General features: G+C 36.1%; 2 protein-coding genes across 6 annotated transcripts in view; one reads left to right on the top strand and one right to left on the bottom strand.

The window, feature by feature from the left end:
* The window catches only part of TMPRSS15 (transmembrane serine protease 15), a 112,425-nt gene extending 94,810 nt beyond the window's left edge, over positions 1 to 17,615 (top strand). The window contains exons 20-25 of the mRNA XM_033091271.1: positions 1,309 to 1,358; positions 1,523 to 1,697; positions 8,411 to 8,592; positions 9,871 to 9,966; positions 12,443 to 12,582; positions 16,574 to 17,615. Of these exons, the coding sequence (XP_032947162.1) occupies positions 1,309 to 1,358; positions 1,523 to 1,697; positions 8,411 to 8,592; positions 9,871 to 9,966; positions 12,443 to 12,582; positions 16,574 to 16,729 (799 nt within the window). The 3' untranslated portion in view covers positions 16,730 to 17,615. The remainder of the gene's footprint in view (positions 1 to 1,308; positions 1,359 to 1,522; positions 1,698 to 8,410; positions 8,593 to 9,870; positions 9,967 to 12,442; positions 12,583 to 16,573) is intronic.
* A 1,455-nt stretch (positions 17,616 to 19,070) lies between these two features.
* Positions 19,071 to 21,699, bottom strand: part of CHODL (chondrolectin) — a 243,683-nt gene continuing 241,054 nt past the window's right edge. For 4 of the 5 annotated variants that reach the window (XM_033123031.1, XM_033123011.1, XM_033123040.1 and 1 more), the window contains one exon: positions 19,071 to 20,420. In XM_033123031.1, the coding sequence (XP_032978922.1) occupies positions 20,336 to 20,420 (85 nt within the window). In that variant the 3' untranslated portion in view covers positions 19,071 to 20,335. The remainder of the gene's footprint in view (positions 20,421 to 21,699) is intronic. The other variant, XM_033123021.1, reaches the window with a different exon arrangement.

The raw sequence follows: 21,699 nt of genomic DNA, 5'->3' as shown, positions 1-21,699 counted from the left end.
CCACAGAATATAAAGCATTGGTGAATACCTAAGAATGATGAACCATTTTGAATATGGATTTTCATTGATTAGTATGAGAGATGTAGAAAGAGTTTTGATGAAACTATACAGATCCTAGAAATTATTTCTCTCTCAGCCATGAGTAGATAATAGAAAGGGCGTTAACTGAGGCTTTTTCTTTGAGGAATTATGAATACATGTTGATATAACTATATCTAGATAGTTAAACACATACATGCACATTGTTTATTGATAAGATGTGAGTATACCATATAGTGCAATTGAAATTATCTTCTATGCCGAAGGATATATTAATCAGACCACATTAAAGCATGTGATTTCAAATTAACCTTATCATGTATGTTCCAGAAACACTAAATTGCTTTAATTCTACTTATGATTTCACATGGATCTTGTTTGTGTTTTTTGTTTTGCCCTAAAATTTCAAGCAGTTAAACAACATGCACAATAGATGTAGTGCAATATATAAATAAGAATGTTTAAAAGGAGATGCGTGTGCCTGTATGTTTTAATGTGACCAGTACCTGCAGTGTCTGCATCAGGAGTGTGGGCAAGTATTTTAATGCCTTGTATTATACTGATCTCTAGTGGTTGGTAAGTATAACACATTTTAAAACGCATTTAAATTTTAGTTTAAAACAAAATTCTTGGTTTTGAAAAGAGTTGGTATCCAAATATTTAAACAGGTAGTGACTTTTTAAATTATTTATGCCTGGACTTTATTTTATAGTTGATTATTTATGTATTTACCTCCCTGGAAAGCAGGACCTGTGATTTATCCATCATTGAATTCCTTGAATGAAGTTCACAGCCTCACACACAAAGGCACTGAATAGTTGTCTGATTAGGAATGTTGAGGCATATTCTGTACTATAGAATGATGAAATCCAAGGTTGGTTCAAGCAAAATAACAATAGCTATGATTTATTGAGTGTTCATTGTGTATAAGTCACAATAATAATGCCATTGAAAATATTTTTTATTTCTTTAAAATTCCAATAAAGCAAGTGCTGTTGTCCCATTCTATGGATAACACAAGTGAATTTCAAGGATATTGAGCAACTCCAAATTCACATGAAGTGTAAGTGGTAGAATTAAACATGCAAACTCAGCTCAATAGACTTTAAACTGAGGATTTTTCTGCTGTGCATTTCAGCCTCCTCTTATTTCATATATACATACATTTAAAAATCCATTTTACTAAAAAATGTATGCTAACCTACATTACGTTTTGCTTTAAAATGTTAGGTACACAATTTCTAAAATATAATTGTTTTTCTATTGCAGTAAACAGTGTTTACAAGATTCCCTGATTCTTTTACAATGTAATCACAAATGTAAGTAAATATTTTGTCATGTTTTCCTCCAAGCCTTCAGTTTAAAATTCTGAATAGAGTTGGTATGTCACCTGAAGTTATTTTGTAGCAATCCACTCAATCTTCATGGTCAGAGGAAATCCACCAAAATAAAATAGATGTTCTTTCTTCAATTATGTTAATAGCATGTGGAAAAAAACTGGTGGCTCCAAAAGTCAGCCCAAAGATTGCTGGAGGAAGTAACGCCAAAGAAGGAGCCTGGCCCTGGCTCACTGCTCTGTATTATAACGGCCGACTGCTCTGTGGCGCTTCTCTAGTCAGCAACAACTGGCTGGTGTCTGCTGCCCACTGTGTTTATGGGTGAGTGTGATGCCACAGTGTCCCTTTCCAAATGAGATGACCTCAGCAGACACTGTGTATCCCATTTCATGCAGCCTCACAAAACCATCCCATCAGGGAAATGTTCCTGCTGTTTATGACATTATAAATGTTTCAGTCATTTTCTCATTAAAGTCATATATAAAATAGAGTAAGTTCAATTAAAAAATCATTCTTCATTAGGTACTTACATCAAGTATTGTTTCTTACTTACATAAAAATTGAAATTTTTACCTACTCATAAAGTAGGCATTTTTAAAGGTGTAAATTAGTATTTAATGTATATATTGTGCTGATTATCATTCAATTAGGCCAATATTTATTGTCAGCAATTTTTCAGTATCAGAAAAAGCATGTGCACATAGATAGCCTTCTAGTTACAAATAAATTGTGTTCTAAAATTTCATGTGTCAGGACTTTGTTATGAATTAGGATAAAAATGTTTACCTAGTTCTCAAGTCAGACCTATTTTAATGCTACCCATAACTAAAACTTAGAACTAATATCAACCATATCTAATTTTTTTCTTTTTTTTTTTAACATGACAAAGCACATGTTGAATTTTAGGATTTATCCTCTCTCTCTAGAAGCAGTCATTCCTAAAGCAATTTCACAGGAGCAAATAGAGTGGGTAGAGGGGACACAGAGAAACTAAATATTCCTGGGCCCAAGAACATGCTAATTCTCTGCTTCTGCATGAAAGACGCCACCTCTTTAGATAATCCCATTCCAACGTGTCTGGTAGCTTTCTCATAGAGCCGTCATAAACCCTGACCTAGGCTGATTTCCTGCCACTAATTAATAGAAGAAGTCTCCAGAAAATGACCTTACTTGTGAGGATTAGAATGAGCTTCTCCTTAGTCAGCATCCAGAATCTCTGAGGAAAGAACCAAGTGTGCTCAGGAATGGAAGATGCAGCCACAGTTAATTAGATTAAAAAACGTAATCTCTACCAGCACAGACATTGAAAGTTTATGGATAGATGGAGACAAATTTGTCAGACACAGAAAGTCATGAAAATTGTTTGGGAGATACGGAGGGCTAAGGAGAATGAGTAGTAAAGGACCTAGCCTACATCTAAATATCCACTGTATTAGAGTGAAGGTAAAACTCGAATTCCTAATCCTAGGCATTTGGAAATGAGGAACCTCAACCAGATCACAGGTGGGCCAGTCGCTGAGGCCACCAAAGGAACTGTCCATGGTGTTGCCCATTTACATCTAAAGCTCTCCGATTCCACTCGTACGCACTGAGCCTTATAACTCAGCGACCAAACGACCTCTACCAGATCTAAAGTGCTCCTTCTTGACTTTGCTGTCTCCTGATGATTATATTCTAATCTGTTTTTAACCATAGCATAACAAGCATCAGTAGCAGTTAAATTTCCCATCCTCTGCTAAACATGACTTTACACTTTACCTATACATACTCAATAATTTGGGCATATCACAGATGGGTAACCTAAATCCTAACTGTGTTACAAGTAAAAGCTATCTTTAGCTAATGAGTCAGTGTTTTCTGTTGCACAAAGGTAAGTCTTAGTAAGTTAGCAGTCTCCTGAATTGACCGGAGATTTGGTAAATTCATCCAGTGTTCTTGCAGAACATGTGATTCCTAAATGTCCACCTGGCTTGCAGTAATTTTAGCAATATCTTTCAATTATCTACCTTACAGATGTACTTATTGAAGGTCAATGATACCAATATTGTATATTTTCTAACCATAAATATACAAACAGCAGTTTCACCTAATACAAACACATGTGCAGTCATATATGACGTAAAATGTCTTTTCACCCAGTTTCAATTTGAACACAAGCAAAGGTAAGCTGGAATAGAACTGTGATGAATTCCAACTTATCCTCACCAAGCTTGCATTTTACTCTCCTCAGCCACTCAGGGTCATTTCTTCATCTTTTGCCAGTTCCCAAGAGTTCCAGTTTCTTGCTTTGTACTTCGTGTCTCTAACCAAGCAAAACAGTTTCTGATATTATCTCAGATATTTGATCAAAAGCTATTTTTTACCAGTATGTTAATACCTCCTATTGCTTGTCTTTGAAAAATCCTAACTCTGCAGTGAAAAAGCTCAATTCCCTAATACGTAAATGGAAGAATTAAAGGAAACAATTCACTGAAATACTAAACAAATTACATGTTTTCACTGTAAATCTGTTCCAAGTCTTTTAACCTGCAGGTGGCAACATGGTTTAATCAAACAGCTCTTCTGTCTTTATTCTTATTGTCCACACTCCCATTCCCATCCAGCCTCAGTGTTCCTAGATGACCCTAAATATCCTTGTGCCTCTTCTATTTCTCCATCACTGAGTTGTCTTCTCTTCCAACCTTAAAATAGAGATTTGGAAATTATGGGCCAACTTTGCTATCATTTAAAAGCAAAGTTGACTTGAACAACAGGACAGGATTTGATCCTACCTCTGCTACTGACTTCCTGGGACTTAATATCTCTGGGTTTCAGTATCTTCATCTGTAGGGTGCTTATAGGGTATCTACCTCCTAGGGTGATTGTCAGGACAAAATCAAGATGCAGCCACACTCTTGCATACTCTGAATATCAATGTGCAATGAAAATTTTATTGTGCTGCTGTTCCTGCACAGGGAAGGTTCATGACATAAGAGTCTAAGTCTTGCTTAGAAAGTTAAGAGACATTCAACATATTTATTTTACAAATATTTCATATTGAAAAATTTCAAAATATGCACACATAAAATAAATGCACTAATAGCACAGAGAACTCTTATAACTTCACCCAGATCACCAGTTGTTTAAGTTTTATGCTGTAAAATCTTCCTTATTCTTTCTCTCTAATCGGGAGAAATTTTTTTCTCAACCATTTTGGAGTTGTTCAGACAGTATGCTCCTTTACCATTAAATATTTCAATGTGTTTTTACTAAGGACGAGGATATTTTCTTATATTAATTGCAGAAAATCATGGAAATTGAACATTAGTACAAAGCAAGTTATCTAATCTACAGTATGTATTCATTTTTATCAATTGTCCCAAATAGGTCCTTTACAAAGTTTTTGTTTTGTTTGTATTTTTGCCAAGAACCAATCCAGGATGATGCACAGCATTTAGTTGCTATGCCTCTTTCATATCCTTTAATCTGAAATAGCCTTTCTGTCAGCCTTTCTATCTTTCTGTCTTTCTTAGCCTTCCTAGCGTTCTTGTCTTTGATATAACTTTTTTTAATCGAAACAAGTTATTTTGTAGAAAGTCCTTATATTTGGGGAAACCATTTCAGCTGCTCCCTTATCAGTCTTGATATATCCTCATTCTTTGAGAACTGCTTTACTTTCTGGCAAAATAAGATGTTCCAGGTTCAGCTTGTGCTTTCCCTGCCCTGGCCCTCAACTCAAGCTTATAAGAAACCCCCATTCTATTTAGCCAATTTTAATTCCTTCTACATTTTAAAAAACAAGATATTGTTAAGAAAGTAAAATTTAAAAAAATATATTGTATACTCATCGCTACTGCTTTTATGTCCTGCTCCTCAACCCTCTCAATGGACAACTATATACCCATAAATACATGAATCAAAATGATAGCTCCAACTAAAATAAATAACACAGGGTGCAGTCTAGTCTTTTCTCCTTCTATATTTGTGACTGTTATCTCCAATAATGGGAAACCTTGTTCCTACTATCCACAAAATATTTATGGATTTCCTCAAGCGTAAACCCAAAAAGTAGTCTGAGAACTGGTAACCTGACCACTGCGTAAAGCAAACTTAACAACTAGAGTTTAATATTTGTTTTCCATTTCCCTGACTGACATATAGCAAAATGCATAATTTTAAGTGTACAATTTGATGAGTTTTGAAAATGCATACACCTGTGTAACCCACACTTTTCAAGATATAAAACATTTTCGTCACCTGGAAATTATTCTTATACTTCTTCTCAGTCATTCACCATCCCTATTTGCAGAAGCAACTACTTTTCATTCTGTCATGTGGGCAGTCATTTATAGATTTACAATCTAGATCATATCTATTGAATAGACATATATCCATGGTGAAATTATCCATAGAGGGGCCTCTTGCCAACTTTCCATTTTTTAATTTTTTTAACTTAATTTTAATTTAATTTTAATGTTTTTGTGTAACCACTTGTGTTGATGTGGGTTGATACAGAACTCCCCTCTTTTTTACCTGGCTCTTATATGTGACCACTGGTGATGCTCAATCTTTCGGCTCCTGCGTTTCTTCCTGTTTTTCATGTAGTCATTCAGTCAAATGATATTAACTGAGCAAGTATCCCATGCCAAGCACGGGATAAGTTTCTGGGATAATAGTGCTCTAGAGAACAACGAAGTCCTTGCCCTAGTAATGTTTATATTATAGGCTAGAGTAGAAAAAACAGAAACCTCAAGAAGCCCTCCAGTGGGGAAGGAACAAGACAGGAGATGTAGGCAGGACGAGATCTTAGGCCCTGGTGAGCACTTACTAGGTCATGGTTAACGGGATGTGGCCATTTGGAAAGCTGAAGAGTGACATTGTCTAATCAGGCTGCTGTGTGACGATGAGGATGCTGGGAAGAGCAAGAGTAAAATCAGGGAGACCAGTTACAAAGAAAATGACTTAATAAATGTATAGTCACAGGATGTGGAGTACAGCATAGGGGATAGTGTAACAGCTATGTACGATGTCAGAGGGGTAGTAGATTGGGGGAGGGAGGTTATCGCTTTGTGAGGGGTATAAATGTTTAACTATTACCTTGTTTTGTAGACCTGAAACTAATAATTAAAAAAAGAAAAGAAAAGAAAAGAAAATTGTGGCCTTAGGACTATGGCTGAGGAAGCTGGACAAATGGCTGAATGCATTGAATGCATTAGTAAGTTCAGTTGGTTAGAGTCATCTGAATTTACTAATGATAACTCCTTTTTAAAGAATTATATGTTTTTACTCCACAATGAATTTATATATTTACTCAATATTTACAAAAAATTAATCTTATACTTGCCACACCATGATGCCTTTTTTCATTTAATATTTATTTATAGATATTATATTTTGCATTATAATTGCATTTTATATAACTAATGTATTATGTTAATATTTAGATTATAAATAATATCAATTATATTAATGGTATAATAATACCATTTAAATATAATAATATTTAATTAAATAATATAAAATTAAATATAATAATAGCTATTAAAATTTGCACAAAGGGAATATGAGCTCATTTATTTAGATTCTATTAACAGAGTACATGTAATTATAAAAAATTATAGGATTGTCTCCTTAAATGCTTTCTACATATTTTATCTTCAGATATAATCAAATAGAAATTCAGAGATATACGGTGTATTTGCTATAGATTTAAATCAGTAATAAAATAATGCAGTTCAAAAAAAAAAGTGCCTAACCTCCCAAATTCTTACCTCTTTTGTAAGTACTGTACCCCATCTAATAACTATAATTATAAACATAAATGATAATGAGAGAGCTTGTAGGTAATACAAAGTTTAGTAATCACCATTTCCTCTCATTATTTTAAGGTTTTGAGTATAAAAACCAATGCATGAACTACAAACTGAGGATTAAACATACGTGCTTCAGGTTACCGGTCTTATTAAATACAATGTACAGCAACATTAATCTGACACATTATTAATGATTTCCAAAATTGTCTTTGTACTACATAGATAATCGCCTCTTTTTCATGTTTCTATTTCTCCTGCATCCATAAGTACCACTATGGGAAGGAAACACCTGTCCAACATGTATCATTTGCATTTATCTCTCAAGTCCTATTCCACAAACGTTTCTGTGTCCATGTAATTAACTTACCCCCCACCAAATCCAACACCACTGTACACTAGGCATTTGTAACCATTAAGAATTAAATCACTAGCTCAGTGATAATCGAAGTTATTGAATTTTGACTTCATTGTGAATATGGTTTAATTGTCTTAATTCCAGCTGTTCACTGCTAATTTCTTGGAGTCATGATGTTGCCGGCCAATAACATGTTTAAAAGTCCCTGCACACTTTCACAATATAATATCCAATTTAATCTGTCCTGTAACGTGTTATCCTTTCCCAATACATTATAAATGGCCAACATTGTGTATGGAAAATTATTCAAGTTCATTGCATACGGAAATCATTCAAGTTCATATGTTAGAAATTACTCAAGTTCATGTAATCATCACAATAGCTTTGATTGCTTACCTTAACTCTGTGTGAATTCGGTGACTCCTAAATGGGAGAAGGCTCCTAAGCCTCCTCCCGTGAATAAATGCCGGACCAAGATGCCGTGTCCACAGTGGAGTGGTTCTCAAACCTGGCCACACATAATGAACTTGAAGATTTAACTTAAAATTTAGTTTGTAAAATTTTCCCTGCTCCATCCCAGACTACTCATTAAATCAGAGACAGGGAAGAAGGGAGCAGGTATCAGTGATATTCAAAAGCACTCCAGGTGGTTCTACCATGAAACCAAAGGTGAGAACCACAGTTAGGAGTGAGAGATGATTTAAGAGAAGTGATAGAGGTTAGCACTCATCAAGGCTCAGAAAAATAAAAATTAAAGGAATACTTGTCAGGAAGAATCCTTCGGAGAAATTCAAGAACAGTTTAGGACGGGAATGTCCTAAACGAAGATGTCTAGAAAGTAACTGCATTGGGTGGAATTTCTGATACTTCTTTATTATAACCCTCAGGAGACATTTAAAGCCATCTAAGTGGAAAGCAATCCTAGGCCTGCATATGACATCGAATCTGACTTCTCCTCAAGTAGTGACCCGGGTGATAGATCGAATTGTCATCAACCCACATTACAATAAATGGAGAAAGGACAGTGATATCGCCATGATGCACCTTGAATTGAAAGTGACTTACACAGGTAAAAGAAAGCACTTTTAGTCACCTTATATCTGCCAATTCAGTTCAACATCAGACTTAAAATAGTACCAGTACCAACGCATTCAAGGTCCGTAACAGTTGGATAATTTGTTCTAGAAATTAGTATCATTTACATGGAATTAGAGAATGGAGATACATATATTAAATTACCTTCTCGAGGTGTTGAAATCCAACTTTCGAGAAAGTTGACCAGTAGAATAAAACTCTCAGAACCCTCTATAACAGTAAACTCAAAGGAGCAGCCCAGAGAAAAGTCGGCCATGTTGTCATGCTTGCTTCCTCTCTCTCTCAAGTAAAAGAAAAGGTGGGACCATCTGCCACAATGGCCAAAGAAGGACAAACTGAGAGAAGAGCACATATGTTCTAAGAGTAAAGTGAAGAAGAACTGTAATTCATAGAATAAAGTTTTAAAAAGAGATTCACTAATGTTAATAAAGCAGCAGATGGAAGACTTCCTCCAAGTACCTAGATAAAGTGCAAGAAGTTACCTGAGGAGTGAATGCCATCCTGAAGGGCTTTGCTCAGCTCCAACCTGTACTCTGAAGACCTTTCCGATGCCAGTTCGGGGGAAGCGCTGCCAAGTCTGCTCTTCTGGAATTTGGTCTCCACATGTATTCCCGCACTTACCAAAGGCAGACTGTTACTGGGGTTAGTTAGCTCTATGGCCCTGTCCTTGAAGTTAAGCACCATATCTGATTCATTTTCGTGTCTGCCTTAAGTCTTACATGTGGTGGGTGCTTCATAAATATTAGATGGCTTGGAAATTGTAGGAGAGGGGCTTTAAAAGTCAGTGACCAAGGCTAATACTGCCCTAAGAACCCACGAAAACCATCACCTAACAGCCTTTTTTAATGTGGAGATAAGTGTGGGAAATCAACAAAAACTCAGAACATTTGCCCAAGTTTCTTTTAATTGATCCTGAAAAACAGCCTTACCCAGATTTTCAGGGAACTACTTTTTATTGAGTACTGTAATTATTTAAAAATAAAAATGATTAACTCCAGAACTAAGACAGTGTTTACATGACAAAAGAGTAATTAGGAGACAATGTAAAGGATCCTAAAAGGCCACCAGTGGTACCTAATCCATGTCAAGAAAGTGCTGCTCTGACAGGCTTCCCTCCCCCCAAGACTGATGTCTAAAAAATTGAATAAAACAAAATTACAAGTTGTTTTAGATGAAATGTTGAAAATGATTGATTTTAAAAATTTGTTGGAAATGCATGTGTGTCTCTTCTGATTTTGTTTTGTTTTTCCAGATTATATCCAACCTATTTGCTTACCAGAGGAAAACCAACTTTTTCCCCCAGGAAGAATTTGTTCTATTGCTGGCTGGGGGAGAGTTGTACATCAAGGTAAATTTTCAGTCAAAAAACAGAAAATGTTGATTTATAAAAAATATGCTATTGCCCTATCCTGTGACTGTTTTCAACATTTTTAATGACTCTTACACTCTAAAATAATTTTCTGCAATATCTTTTAAAAGCATTGTCAGGCTTATATTCACATGTATATTTGTATCATTAAGAAAAAAATTTCCAAAGCTCAATATCTAATTTTGATATTATAAACACTCAGATACAGAGAAGAGGTACATCTATTAAAATGAATATAACCAAAAAGTACATGATATTTACAAATTTTAATTGTATTTAAGAAATATTTAAATCTTGTGGAGAGGTGCAAGCCCCAGAAGCTAAGCATTCACAGCTGAAATTCCTTCCTTTTGTAAAACAAAACATAAAGTTTGAGCCAAACCTTTGCCTGATGATTCGGACAAAGGGTCTCCAGTGCAATTCCATTGGGTTGCTGAAAATGCCTCTCATGTCTGCTGCCCATAAAGTGTACAGAAGTCAAAGACTGTCTATTCTTGTATTTCCTCCACTTAAGAAATGGCATGATGTATTAAATTTGAAATCTAAAGAGTAAAAATGATTCCTAGATAGATATTTTCTCTCAGACTTCAAACTAAAAGACATTTATGACCACAATGTAGACTCTTCAAAACAAATTATCCAATAACAAATAAATTTATGACTCTTTATTCCATAGGAAATGGATATTTTTTTCAGAGCTGAGTAAACTTGGCTCACGTTTACTTATTGTTGCTAAAGATAGGCATTTAATTGACTTAGGAAAGGTGAATAGAAGTGATATGGAACCAAGAAAAAAATCTGCATCTGAGATCAATTTCATTTAGGAATAAACAGTCAGCTCATGTTTAAATACTTCCTGGGTGATGATGGCAATTCCAGCTACTTCACTTTATAAAATCCCAGTTTCCCCCTTTTATGTATATTACACTGAGTAATTCACTAGAAAAACCATGAACATACTATTTATCAAGAAGAAATGAAGTGATATAAGTTGATTCAATTAAGGAAATTAGTAAACTTAAAATAAATTTACTGACTTTTTTTATTTTTGTGTGAATATGTTTATTCTCAATTATTCTCATGGCAACTCATGTTGACAAATATCAAACATAAGAGCACTGCTCAAATTTTCCTTACCAAAGTATTTTACTATACACCCAACCAATTTTGTATTCCTTGACAAGCAGCAAAATTGGCTTTGATTTTTATTATACAGTGAAAGTCTCCAGCCCATCCTTGACCATCATAGAATGGATGACAGTGAGAAGCTGATTTTTCTCCTACATTGCTAACCTCTCCAATTCACATTCTAAACTTAAAGTTCATTATTAAACTTTATAAAGCATCCATGGAATGCTGCTGGAGCCATTGGCACCAGCTGGAAATAGCTTTTCATACACATCTTCTTCCAATGCCATGTTCATTGTCATGCGGGTACCTTGGTTGGAGTGTATATACCAGTCAAATCTGCAGACAAAACACATTGGGGTTTTATTTCTTGAAAACCAGTTCTTAAACATTTACCAACATACCACTGAGTTATACATGTTGCTTTGAACCTAAACTACACACACACACACACACACACACACACAAACACACACACACACAGACACGTTTCCTATCTTTTTAGTGCGTGAATTAAACTTAATTGGAAATGAAGTCACATTTTTGCAACGACACTGGCTGTCACATGTACTAGCCTATCGTCAACTTTATGCCTCTCTTGAGGAGCTAAATAGATTTGCTAATTATTAGAAAGTGCTCATGTACCTTTTCTGGGGCACTGGACACCTGCGTGTTTCACTTCCATCCTGGGATTGGTATTTCAGTAAACAGAGATTCATGCTTCCAGTAGATGAGTCATTTTATAAAAAGCATAGAAGTACCCTCAGTTCCAAAATGCCTGCTTTCTCTTCACCTGCACATGGATGACAAGCTGATTGCCCTTAGACCAGGGCACAGCCCGTCTGAGCTTTGTCTTCTGTTCAGTGTGCACCTGCTCACGCACAGAGCCGCACAAGGAAATGGATGCTGTTACGAGGGAGGGAGCACCTGTTCAGGTGCCTAATGAAAAGCACTTCTGGATTTCCGAGCTGTTGCTAATTTCCATGAATGAAACTCTTTGTGTTGATGGGCTGTCCCCTGCCCCCATGAGCAATATAACTGTTTAAAATTACTGAAAATGCCTGAAGACCGTCTAATCCAATCCACTATTCCTGCTAGCCCTTGGGACCTAAAGAAGTGCTTTACTGTTATCCATTTGGCAAAATCCATAGATGGGCTTTATTATGTGCTTTGAAGGACAAGGTTTAGCATTTAGTTCCATTATATATACGCACAGTACTAGATAATGAGGGTGAATTGTTGAAATACATAAGACTGATGGTGGATCATGCAATGATGCATGTTGATCACTTCTGACTGGCTGGCTCGTATTATCCATTTCAAACAGGTCCTACTGCCAACATACTGCAAGAAGCTCCTATTCCTCTTCTATCAAATGAAAAATGCCAACAACAGATGCCAGAATATAACATTACAGAAAATATGGTGTGTGCAGGCTATGAGGAAGGAGGAATAGATTCTTGCCAGGTAAATATGTACCACTGCTCACCCTACATATCCAGAAAGCACTGCAATATGATGATTTCATTGCTGAACAATGATTCGGGAGTAAAGAAATCATCGGGGTCTTAACTTCAGTTTTTCTTTTACAAAACTGTGACTTTTGCTTTGATTTGTGGACTATTTGAGTACTACTCCTGGGTGTACCTGAACATTAGAAACAAAACTAATTCTTACTACCAAGGGTTATAAGTCAGATGTCTTTCAAGACAAGGTATAAAATGTGAATGTGGGAGAGTCCCAGGTAGATGCAGTAGTGGGTGAGCTGGAGAGGGTACACTTTAGCCGAAAGCATTTATTTTCAAATTTCAGTTCTTTAAAACTCTACGCAGACTTAAACAAACAAACAAAAAATCGGTCTCAGGACCAGTCTGGCCAATCGGTCTCTAATGTTCAACCCAGATTCAGAGCATGGTCCAGATGTCCAGTGACCTGAAAGAATTTGGGGATGAAAACCAACCTGGATAGCCTGGTTAGAGCCAGTTTTTGGCTAACTGCTCACAAGAAGGTCCATACAGAAATTAAGAGCCTCGAACAACCCTTGCTCTGGAACTTCTCTACTAGAATTTTCATAATATCCTTTACATTTTATTTTAGAGATGTAGTAACATGAACTCACGGCATGTCAATACTGCAGTATATCTGAAGTATCAGTAGATTTGTACATGCGTGACCTTTAGAGAAAACTCTTACCCACAAACTGCCCTCAGTGAAGAAAAATACATCTTACCACCTAGAAATAAGGTAGCCACCTATTAGCTCCATGAAATCCACGTACACCCAACAAATGAAAAAGCAAATTCTGATAGGATTTTAGAATTACAATTCATGTTTAGGTGCAGCACGGAGTGGTCTCGAAGAGCATGGGTTCTGTGCTCAGGCTACTGTTGGTGAGACTTTGGGCAAGTCACAGGTTTTATTTAGAGGTTTAAAGGAGATAGCATGGCTAGGGCCCTAAGTAAGCACTCACAAATAGTAACAGTTTTATTATGAGACTTTTAAATAAATTTTCTGGCATGTTTTCTTTATTTGAAAATTAATAAAATATTAATGTTCTAACTGCTACTGGATTAGATTAAAACGGATAGCAGTACTGAGCAAACAAATAATTTACAAATGCGGAAGTAGCCATTTATACCATGCGAAAATGGTTTCACTTGTCAAAGTGTGAACAATATGTGCTATATATGAACACAAAATTGTCATAAGAAGTTGACATGATACAAGACTTTTTCAACAGACACGTAAGCAGACGAATCTGTATACTTATCCTCTAGTTAAATCAACATCTCAAGTCATGTTAAACATTTAGCTTAGTTTTCACATTTATTCTGCTTTGATGAACACTTGCAAATTCAAGACAAATAGGATAGATTTCTTCTTTGAATTGATCTCTGGACCTTATACTTTCTTCTTAAAATGAAAAGAGTGCTAAAGGTAAGATGTATTGCCACTTAGAGGGAGATTTATAGAATTATTGTTCAGGAGGGAAATCAGTTGTACGACTGCAATTACAGTTAATGGGGGTTGTGTGGCAGACACCCCGTGCACGAGGGAGAAAATACTGATGCCATTGACGATAGGGTTACATTCAGCCAGTAACCCATGCCAGATCTCTGAAATCTTATATTTGGCTCTGATTTCTAGAGTCTAAGCATGTTATTCATTAGCAAGTATGACAGCTCCCATAAGGCAGTACCTTGTATGATATGTTATCATGATTGAGTAATCAATAGTGTAGTCCCATGATTTTCTTTGTTCAACTTTAATACTGTTGTACAAGAGGAAGGACTGATTAAATAGGAATACGCTATTTAAAATTACGAATGTGTTATTGACACATCACTTGAGTAAGTTCTTTGAAGCATTATTTTTTCCCTTACAGTGTCAAAGAATTTGTCTTCTTCGTCATTCACACAGTCTTGAATATTTTTCTGGCTTACCAAAGGCTTACATTTGCGAGGCAGTTGTCTGGATTTTGAGGCACCACGAGTGGCTGTAGAACGTCCTCTCCATATAAAACTAAGTGAATGGCACAAAGAGCCAATCTGTTTTGCTAACCATTCAGAGCCGTGTTCTATAGCAGTGGTCTTCTTAGGGGGGCCTCCAGTCCAGCAGATCAGCATTACCTGAGAATACGTGAAAGATGTAAATTCACAGGCCCCACCACGGATCTACTGAATCAGAAACTCTAAAGGTGGGGCCCTCCAGTGTGTGTTTCCACATGCCCTCAGATGATTCTACTGTAATCCAAAGTTTCTGAACCAATACTCTAAACAAAAGTGGTCATCAACCTTTACATTCAGATAGTCAAAGAAGGTAGTGATTTTATTTTCCTTTACAAATATAGCACCTAAAGGGAAACATAAATTTTAGGTTACTACTCTATGTTCTGCACATGCACTCATATTGTCAAAGTACTTACACGACTCTGACATAGTGGGAGAAGGAACTGTCTTCATTGAGCACATCAGAAAATTCAGACCAGGAGAGGTTATATAACTGAACTGAAACGGTACAATTAGAAGACCGGAAGTGAAAGAATTAGATGTAGGTGTCCTGACCTGACACACCCCTAAGCTACTGGGCACCAAGCCTGCTGGTGGATCCTTTGAATAATTGCAGCTGACCCAGTATGAACTGAGTAATTTAAAATCCTTGTTCCTGTAACCTGTATCTGGCTTCCACTGTCTATTAAAACTTTTTAATTATTTTAGAAAACATGAAGAAAACCAAATGACTCTAAAAACATCGAGTTGAGGTTTATTTTTAATTTCTGAGTCACATATAACTTTGAGCCTGTATTTATTCTTACCTTGGATTGATACTGTTCCTTTACTATTTCTGAACCCATATGAGGGACTAAGGGCTTACGATGCAGAAATAAAAACCAGAGTGCTCTCATTCAAACAGCTTGTACACATTGGTTACATCTACAGTAGAGGTGACCTATGGTTGCCAATGCGATTTGTGCTCCTCTGCACCCAAGAGAGAAAAGATGCTTCTATAGACACTTCCCTTAAATGTAGGTTCCCAAAGAGAATCAGGCAAAATGTCTCTCAGGATATTACTAATATCAAGCCTGGGTTGAAATAATCTATTCCACCAATGATTTCAAACAAAATACACAAGGCTATAAATACTTTCAAAAGCATATAAAAGGAGAGATTAAAATTTTTGCACAATTAATATGAAAAAAGTACCTGTCAATTCGGCTGTTAATTGATGGTACTTTATGTTTGCCCTGTCCACTGGCATTACACAGGAAGTCATGTGCCAAGAAAATCTATGCAATTAACTTGACTACGAACTACTATAATAGTTATGAAAATTAATGTTTCCTCGTCAACTGAAATCTCAGATGAAAACACATGTGCCTATCTCTAGAAGTTATATCATAGATTTGCCGGTTTTAGTAAAAATGTTAAGTTTTTTCAAATCTGACTGCATTTGTCATAATGCCAAAAAGTTAATGTTACCCAAGAGAACTAAAATAAACTTTACATGAGTTTTCAGTTTTTATAAAGCTCATAATATGGAGTAATTGTCTTTTCCACAAAGCCCTTCATAATACTTAGAACATCTCTTTTAATAAAAAAAAAAAATCAGTTTTTAATATATACTTTGCGTGGGGTGCTTCTCGTAATTGTGCCTTACAGAATGTCTTAGTCCCATTAAGCTGTCATAATTAAAGTAAGGAAACTCTTGCTATAAAAGTGTATTCTAAAAAATTACATATAAGTGATGTTTAAGTTATCACAGTTTCTCTGGGTCCTTACTGAGCAGCAAAATGTTCCTATTCTTGATCCTGAGTGATGGCGAGAATCTATACGGCTGACTTGTGATTAAATCATATGTTTGATCTTTATTTTTTATTTGATTTGCTAAGAACTATTTATTTATATTTTATATCAATTGACCACACACTTACAATTTTCTTTTGTAATTTACTTTTTAGGGGGATTCAGGAGGACCGTTAATGTGCCAAGAAAACAACAGGTGGTTCCTGGCTGGTGTGACCTCATTCGGATACGAGTGTGCTCGGCCTAATCGCCCAGGGGTGTATGTCCGGGTCCCAAGGTTCACTGAATGGATACAAAGTTTTCTCCATTAGAGTGTTTCTGACACCAAACAGGAAAATCGGCCAGTTGTCCCATTCCACTCTAAGTAGCGTGGAAATTGAGAGTTTTGTAAAAAATAGTTTCTAAATGCCTTTATTCTTCCCTAAGTCACTGAAATCCTGGGGGGAGAGAAACAAATAAACAAAAAAACCTCAACAAATCTTTACAATACTAAGTAACTTTAAAACAATACATTTTGGTTTCATTGTGACCAGCTATTCTTTCAGAGAGATAATTTCCTTTGTTCTTAATCATTATTTGTATCACATTCTCATATTTAAAATGAATGTTATTTAAAGCATATATTATAGACTTCAGATAGCTTAAGCAAACTTAGGAAAAGAAGTGAAACAAAGTGTTTTGTACTGGGTCTGTTACTGTTTGAAATAAACTGCTGTAATTATCTAGTTCCAGCTTAGGTTGCTATTATCGGAATCTCAGTAGTCTTCCTGCTTTTCTATCCAAATGCATTTCCAATTCATCTTGAGTATATCCTCAATGGCTTTCCCCACTCATAAACAATAGGTATTGTAAGCTGATGTCATAGACCTGGACTAAATTGATTGCACATTCCTCTCAAATAAGCTAATTAAACAGCAAACAAGTACAAGTCTATATACGGCCCTTGTATCAAAATAAAAGGTAAATTAACTGATATTGTAATTCTTTTATTGGATCATTTTTACCTGGATTGTTCATATTGTCCATTTATTTCAAGCTAGTATTTTTTTAATTTTCAAAAAATAATCAGGCATGTCAAAGAAATGTTAACTATTAAAATGGTTTCTATTTTTCTGATTTATGTGTATTACAGTGGATGCGTCTAAATGTGAAAAACTTATTTAAATACAGCTGAATTGCCCACTAGGCGGCCAAAAATGTGGAATAAATGAATTTGCTTCACTGTTTTAATCTCTTGGATCATTTCCAAAGTGTAAATTTCAATTTAACTTACTACACAAACTCTATTGACTTATTAGGAGACAAAATTCATACCTACTTCACATACATATACACACACACATTCTTGCATGGTTCTATATGGTCAAAGGTAACAGAAAAGAGAATAAGGTTTAAAGAAGTTGAAAGAAGGGATCAAGCAGTGTAGATTGGCCTTCTGGAAGAAAGAAAACTTGGGCTGCACCAAAAAGGAATGATCATTACGGATGTACTGAAGAGGCACCGGGGACCACGGTGTAGGAGGGAGTGAGCCTGAAAGTTCAGCGTGAGGGGACAGCAGTTAACCATGGGCTGTTGAGAAACACTGTCTCTTTGGGGACGGGGTAGAGAAAGGGAGAACAAGATCATATAGAGAAGGTGTGGCCAGATGAGTGAGGACTACAAATTCCTGGTAATCCATTGTGGAATTGTATTCTTAGGACAAAAATCAGGAGTCCCTGAACACACTACTCTTTTATTTAAGACCTTTCCCATTCCTTGTTCCTAATACTTAGGAAGGATGGAGAAGCACGGGTAGGATGTGTTGTTTGATTGTATTACCTGAAATATTTTCCACAATTCACCTGCATTTCAAAACACATACTAGCAGTATGCTCTGAAAATACAAATACAACACATACACTCACCATATACTCCATTTTATTTTTCAAAGTCCAGCTAAAAGTTTAAGAAACCCTTGATTCAGTATCACTGCCATCTTCTAACAAAAGGGAAGTTCATTGTCCCACTCATAGTAACTTACGAGTTTAGTAGTTAACACCAGAAGAGTTATTCAGACCTGGATCAAGATAAAAGCCAAAACCAAGTCCCTTCCCCATAGCTTTGCCTCTCCTGGTACAGCTATTGTAGGCATAGGTGGCAGAGACAATGGGGAAAGCCCCATTCTCCTTCCATCAGTTCTGCTGAAAGGAAGAAATGCGGGGTAGGAGCCTGGTGGGAAGAGGTAGACCCCAACAGCTGGTCTCCCGTTCTGCCCAGAAAGATGGGTAGCCAAGAAAAGAAATAGGAGTGCTAAATGTGGGTGGAGCTTAGAATGCAGCTGTCCTTTCCCTTGGTGTCTGAGCAGTTGAAAAGAGGCCAATGTCCACCAATTTCTGTTTTGCCTTTTAGTTTTGCCAACGAACTCTGGTTGTGAGTTGCCTCAAAAAAAGCTCTTTATTATCTAACTGAAAAGACTGACCAGAAAAAGATGAGGTTTCAAATGTTCTTTGACCACAACTTTCACTCGCACTACCCATAAACAGTAATTTGCTTACATTCTTCATGTATTGATGCAAATATCTCTGTGTTTTGTGCACTAGAGAGATTCAGACACCACCAAGGATCATTCTTCAGAAACAAGAACTTTTTATTTGGTTCAAAGGAGCACAGGGATACTTGAAGACCAGATAGTTACAACTCTCTCTTGAGAAGGAGTCACAAGCATTGAAAGAAACTAGGAGATAAGACAGAGGAGGCCCAGTTTACTCTCCTAGACAAACCCTCAATAACAAACATGCTCACTGATGCCCTCCAGCCCATTTTCACTCTAATTCATAGTTTCTTTCCTGTGCTGTGTTTCTCTCCATACCAATGTGACCCCTCACCTGGCCCCAACTGTAAAACCCCTTTATATGCTGCTAATAGAGGCTAACCAGAGCTAGAAAAAACCTTCTTCGGCAAACTGTGCAGCTACCTGCCTCCACTTGCAATCCCAGACCCCAAACAACCCTCTTTGTTTTCTGTGCAAGGGAGGGACCAAATTGATTCCAGAATCCTCAGAGAGCTACTTCTGGTTATATAGGCAACATGTGAAGACATATGATTTATATTCTATATGCCATATTTGTGTTCTAGATTGAGTATATTATTGTTTATACAGTTATTAACAAAGTTAATACAAAATCTGTTGAATTTTAAACTAAAAATAATTGTAAGGCACATGTCTTGCACAATTGAAATTAGACAAGTCTTGCCTCTAAGTAAAATATTTGAGTAGATTAATACCACAGGTAATAGCTTCTTAGTTCTGAAGACATTTCCTACATATTGTGTGACCCAATGCAGAGAAACTGGAAGAAGATGAACCATTTCTAGAAAGAAAACTTTTTCTATGGTAATAGATTTATATGTGTGTGAATTCAGATGACAGCGGTGATGAATTTCTTTAATCAAAATAGCATGTACTGAAAAATGAAACACCATAAAAATAAATATTAGAACAGTCCATTTTTATCAAACACTTACGTAAAGGTAAAATATTTTTGCACACCATAAATTTCAATACAATTTACATTACATTAACTAGATTACAACCTATGGAAAGTAAAAAAACAAAACAAAAATAACTCCTTCCAACCCACATTCTTCTGATGTGTTGACGGCAGTTTTATCTGCATGGTCCATTCCACTTACTTGAAGTTTGGGTGCATCAGTCAGCAAAATAAGCATGTCTCACTCCAATATTAGCACAGCATATTTTGTAAATGAAATAAACATAGAAAAATTATTTAACTATTTGCCTCAAGGGGGAGCTTACAGTTCATCTTGCAGATCCTTTGAGATTTCAAGCCATTCCAAGCTAATGTTCTGATGTCATTCCTTATACAGATCCAGAACTATAAAATTGTTTTCTTTTCTGGAGCCAAGTCAATGAATTATTATACTTCCATGCCACTTTCTTTTCTCGCGCTTTTTGAAATCCACAGTGTGGACTGGTTTGGGCTAGTTTTTGTTCTTCCTTTACTGAAAGACATAAGAAGAAGTAAGTTCAATATATGAGACTTTTTATCAAACTAGGCATGGTTTGGTCCAAATGGAGATTTGGAGCTTAGTATAATAGGGTCCTTCTCTCACCAGCATATTTTTTTAATTCCTACAAAAAATTCTAGATTAATCCGGTATGTGAAGATGGTAAACAGCTCATATGAAATAATAAAAAATAAAATAAAATAGATCATTTTCTGTTTGACCCTTTGAAGTTTAAAATTCGGATACACACATACACACACACACACACACACACACACACACACACAGGTCTGACATAATGCCAAAATTTTCATTATAATAAATCTTCATTCTCTTTGGTCTGTGATTTTTGAAATGTTGCTTTTTGAATATTCTTCCATTAACATATGCTGTATTCAATGCCAAATCATCAAAATAGTACTTTTGTCCTAAGAATAAGGACCTTCCTATTCCCCTCCTCCCATCGTTTTCCTGTCCTAGAATTAAGTCACCTACCGTAACCCCTGAAAGTTTAATTTTGTTTCAGTCTCTGAAACAGACGTAGTTCAAAGCAGATTCAGCTCTTGATAACTTATGGGTATCTGAGTTCCCCTAGATCTGAGATTGAACTTCACTCTTGTCATATCTAGAGTTCAGGCCCACATTTCCAGTGTTTGCCACAGGCTGTGCTGTCTTCTAACTCTATAAAACGGCCACTTCTTGGGGCGCCTGTGAAAGTGCCTGTTCCTGAGTGCACCCAGGTCATCCTATGCCAGACTACTTATAAGCTCTAGATTCCTTTTGACTTAGCTTCCTGAGAATGAACCCTCGCCTGCATCACTAACCAGATCCTGTCCCGCCTCAGTGTGTTCTGAACTGCCTTCCTCCCACAGACGCTCCTTCCAACAGTACGCTCTCCAATCCCCACATGCATGTCTGACCCCATTCCATTCACTCTCCATCTACCTACCAGACGTTGCAGACCTCCTTCAAAGAAAGAAGAGAACTCTTGCTAAACAATCCTGAGCAGTACAATTTTACAGTATTACTTAACTGACTTCAATTTAACTGTGAAAAATTATGAATAAAATGTGATGCCCACATCATATGTTTGGAAGATCTGCATCCAAATAAGTAAGATCAACACATCTTAATCCATTAAGCCATTTAACATGAATGGGAAATAAATCAAGCAACATTTATGAAAAACATGAAATATTTTGAATGGTTAAAAAAGTGGTTAAGTTATTAATGTAGTTTGTGTGTAGCATTAGTATTTCATTTAAGAGTTACT

The sequence above is a fragment of the Rhinolophus ferrumequinum genome, chromosome 2, assembly GCF_004115265.2.
Source record: "Rhinolophus ferrumequinum isolate MPI-CBG mRhiFer1 chromosome 2, mRhiFer1_v1.p, whole genome shotgun sequence".
NCBI lineage: Eukaryota > Metazoa > Chordata > Mammalia > Chiroptera > Rhinolophidae > Rhinolophus > Rhinolophus ferrumequinum.
This window is presented reverse-complemented; position numbering and strand designations above follow the sequence as displayed.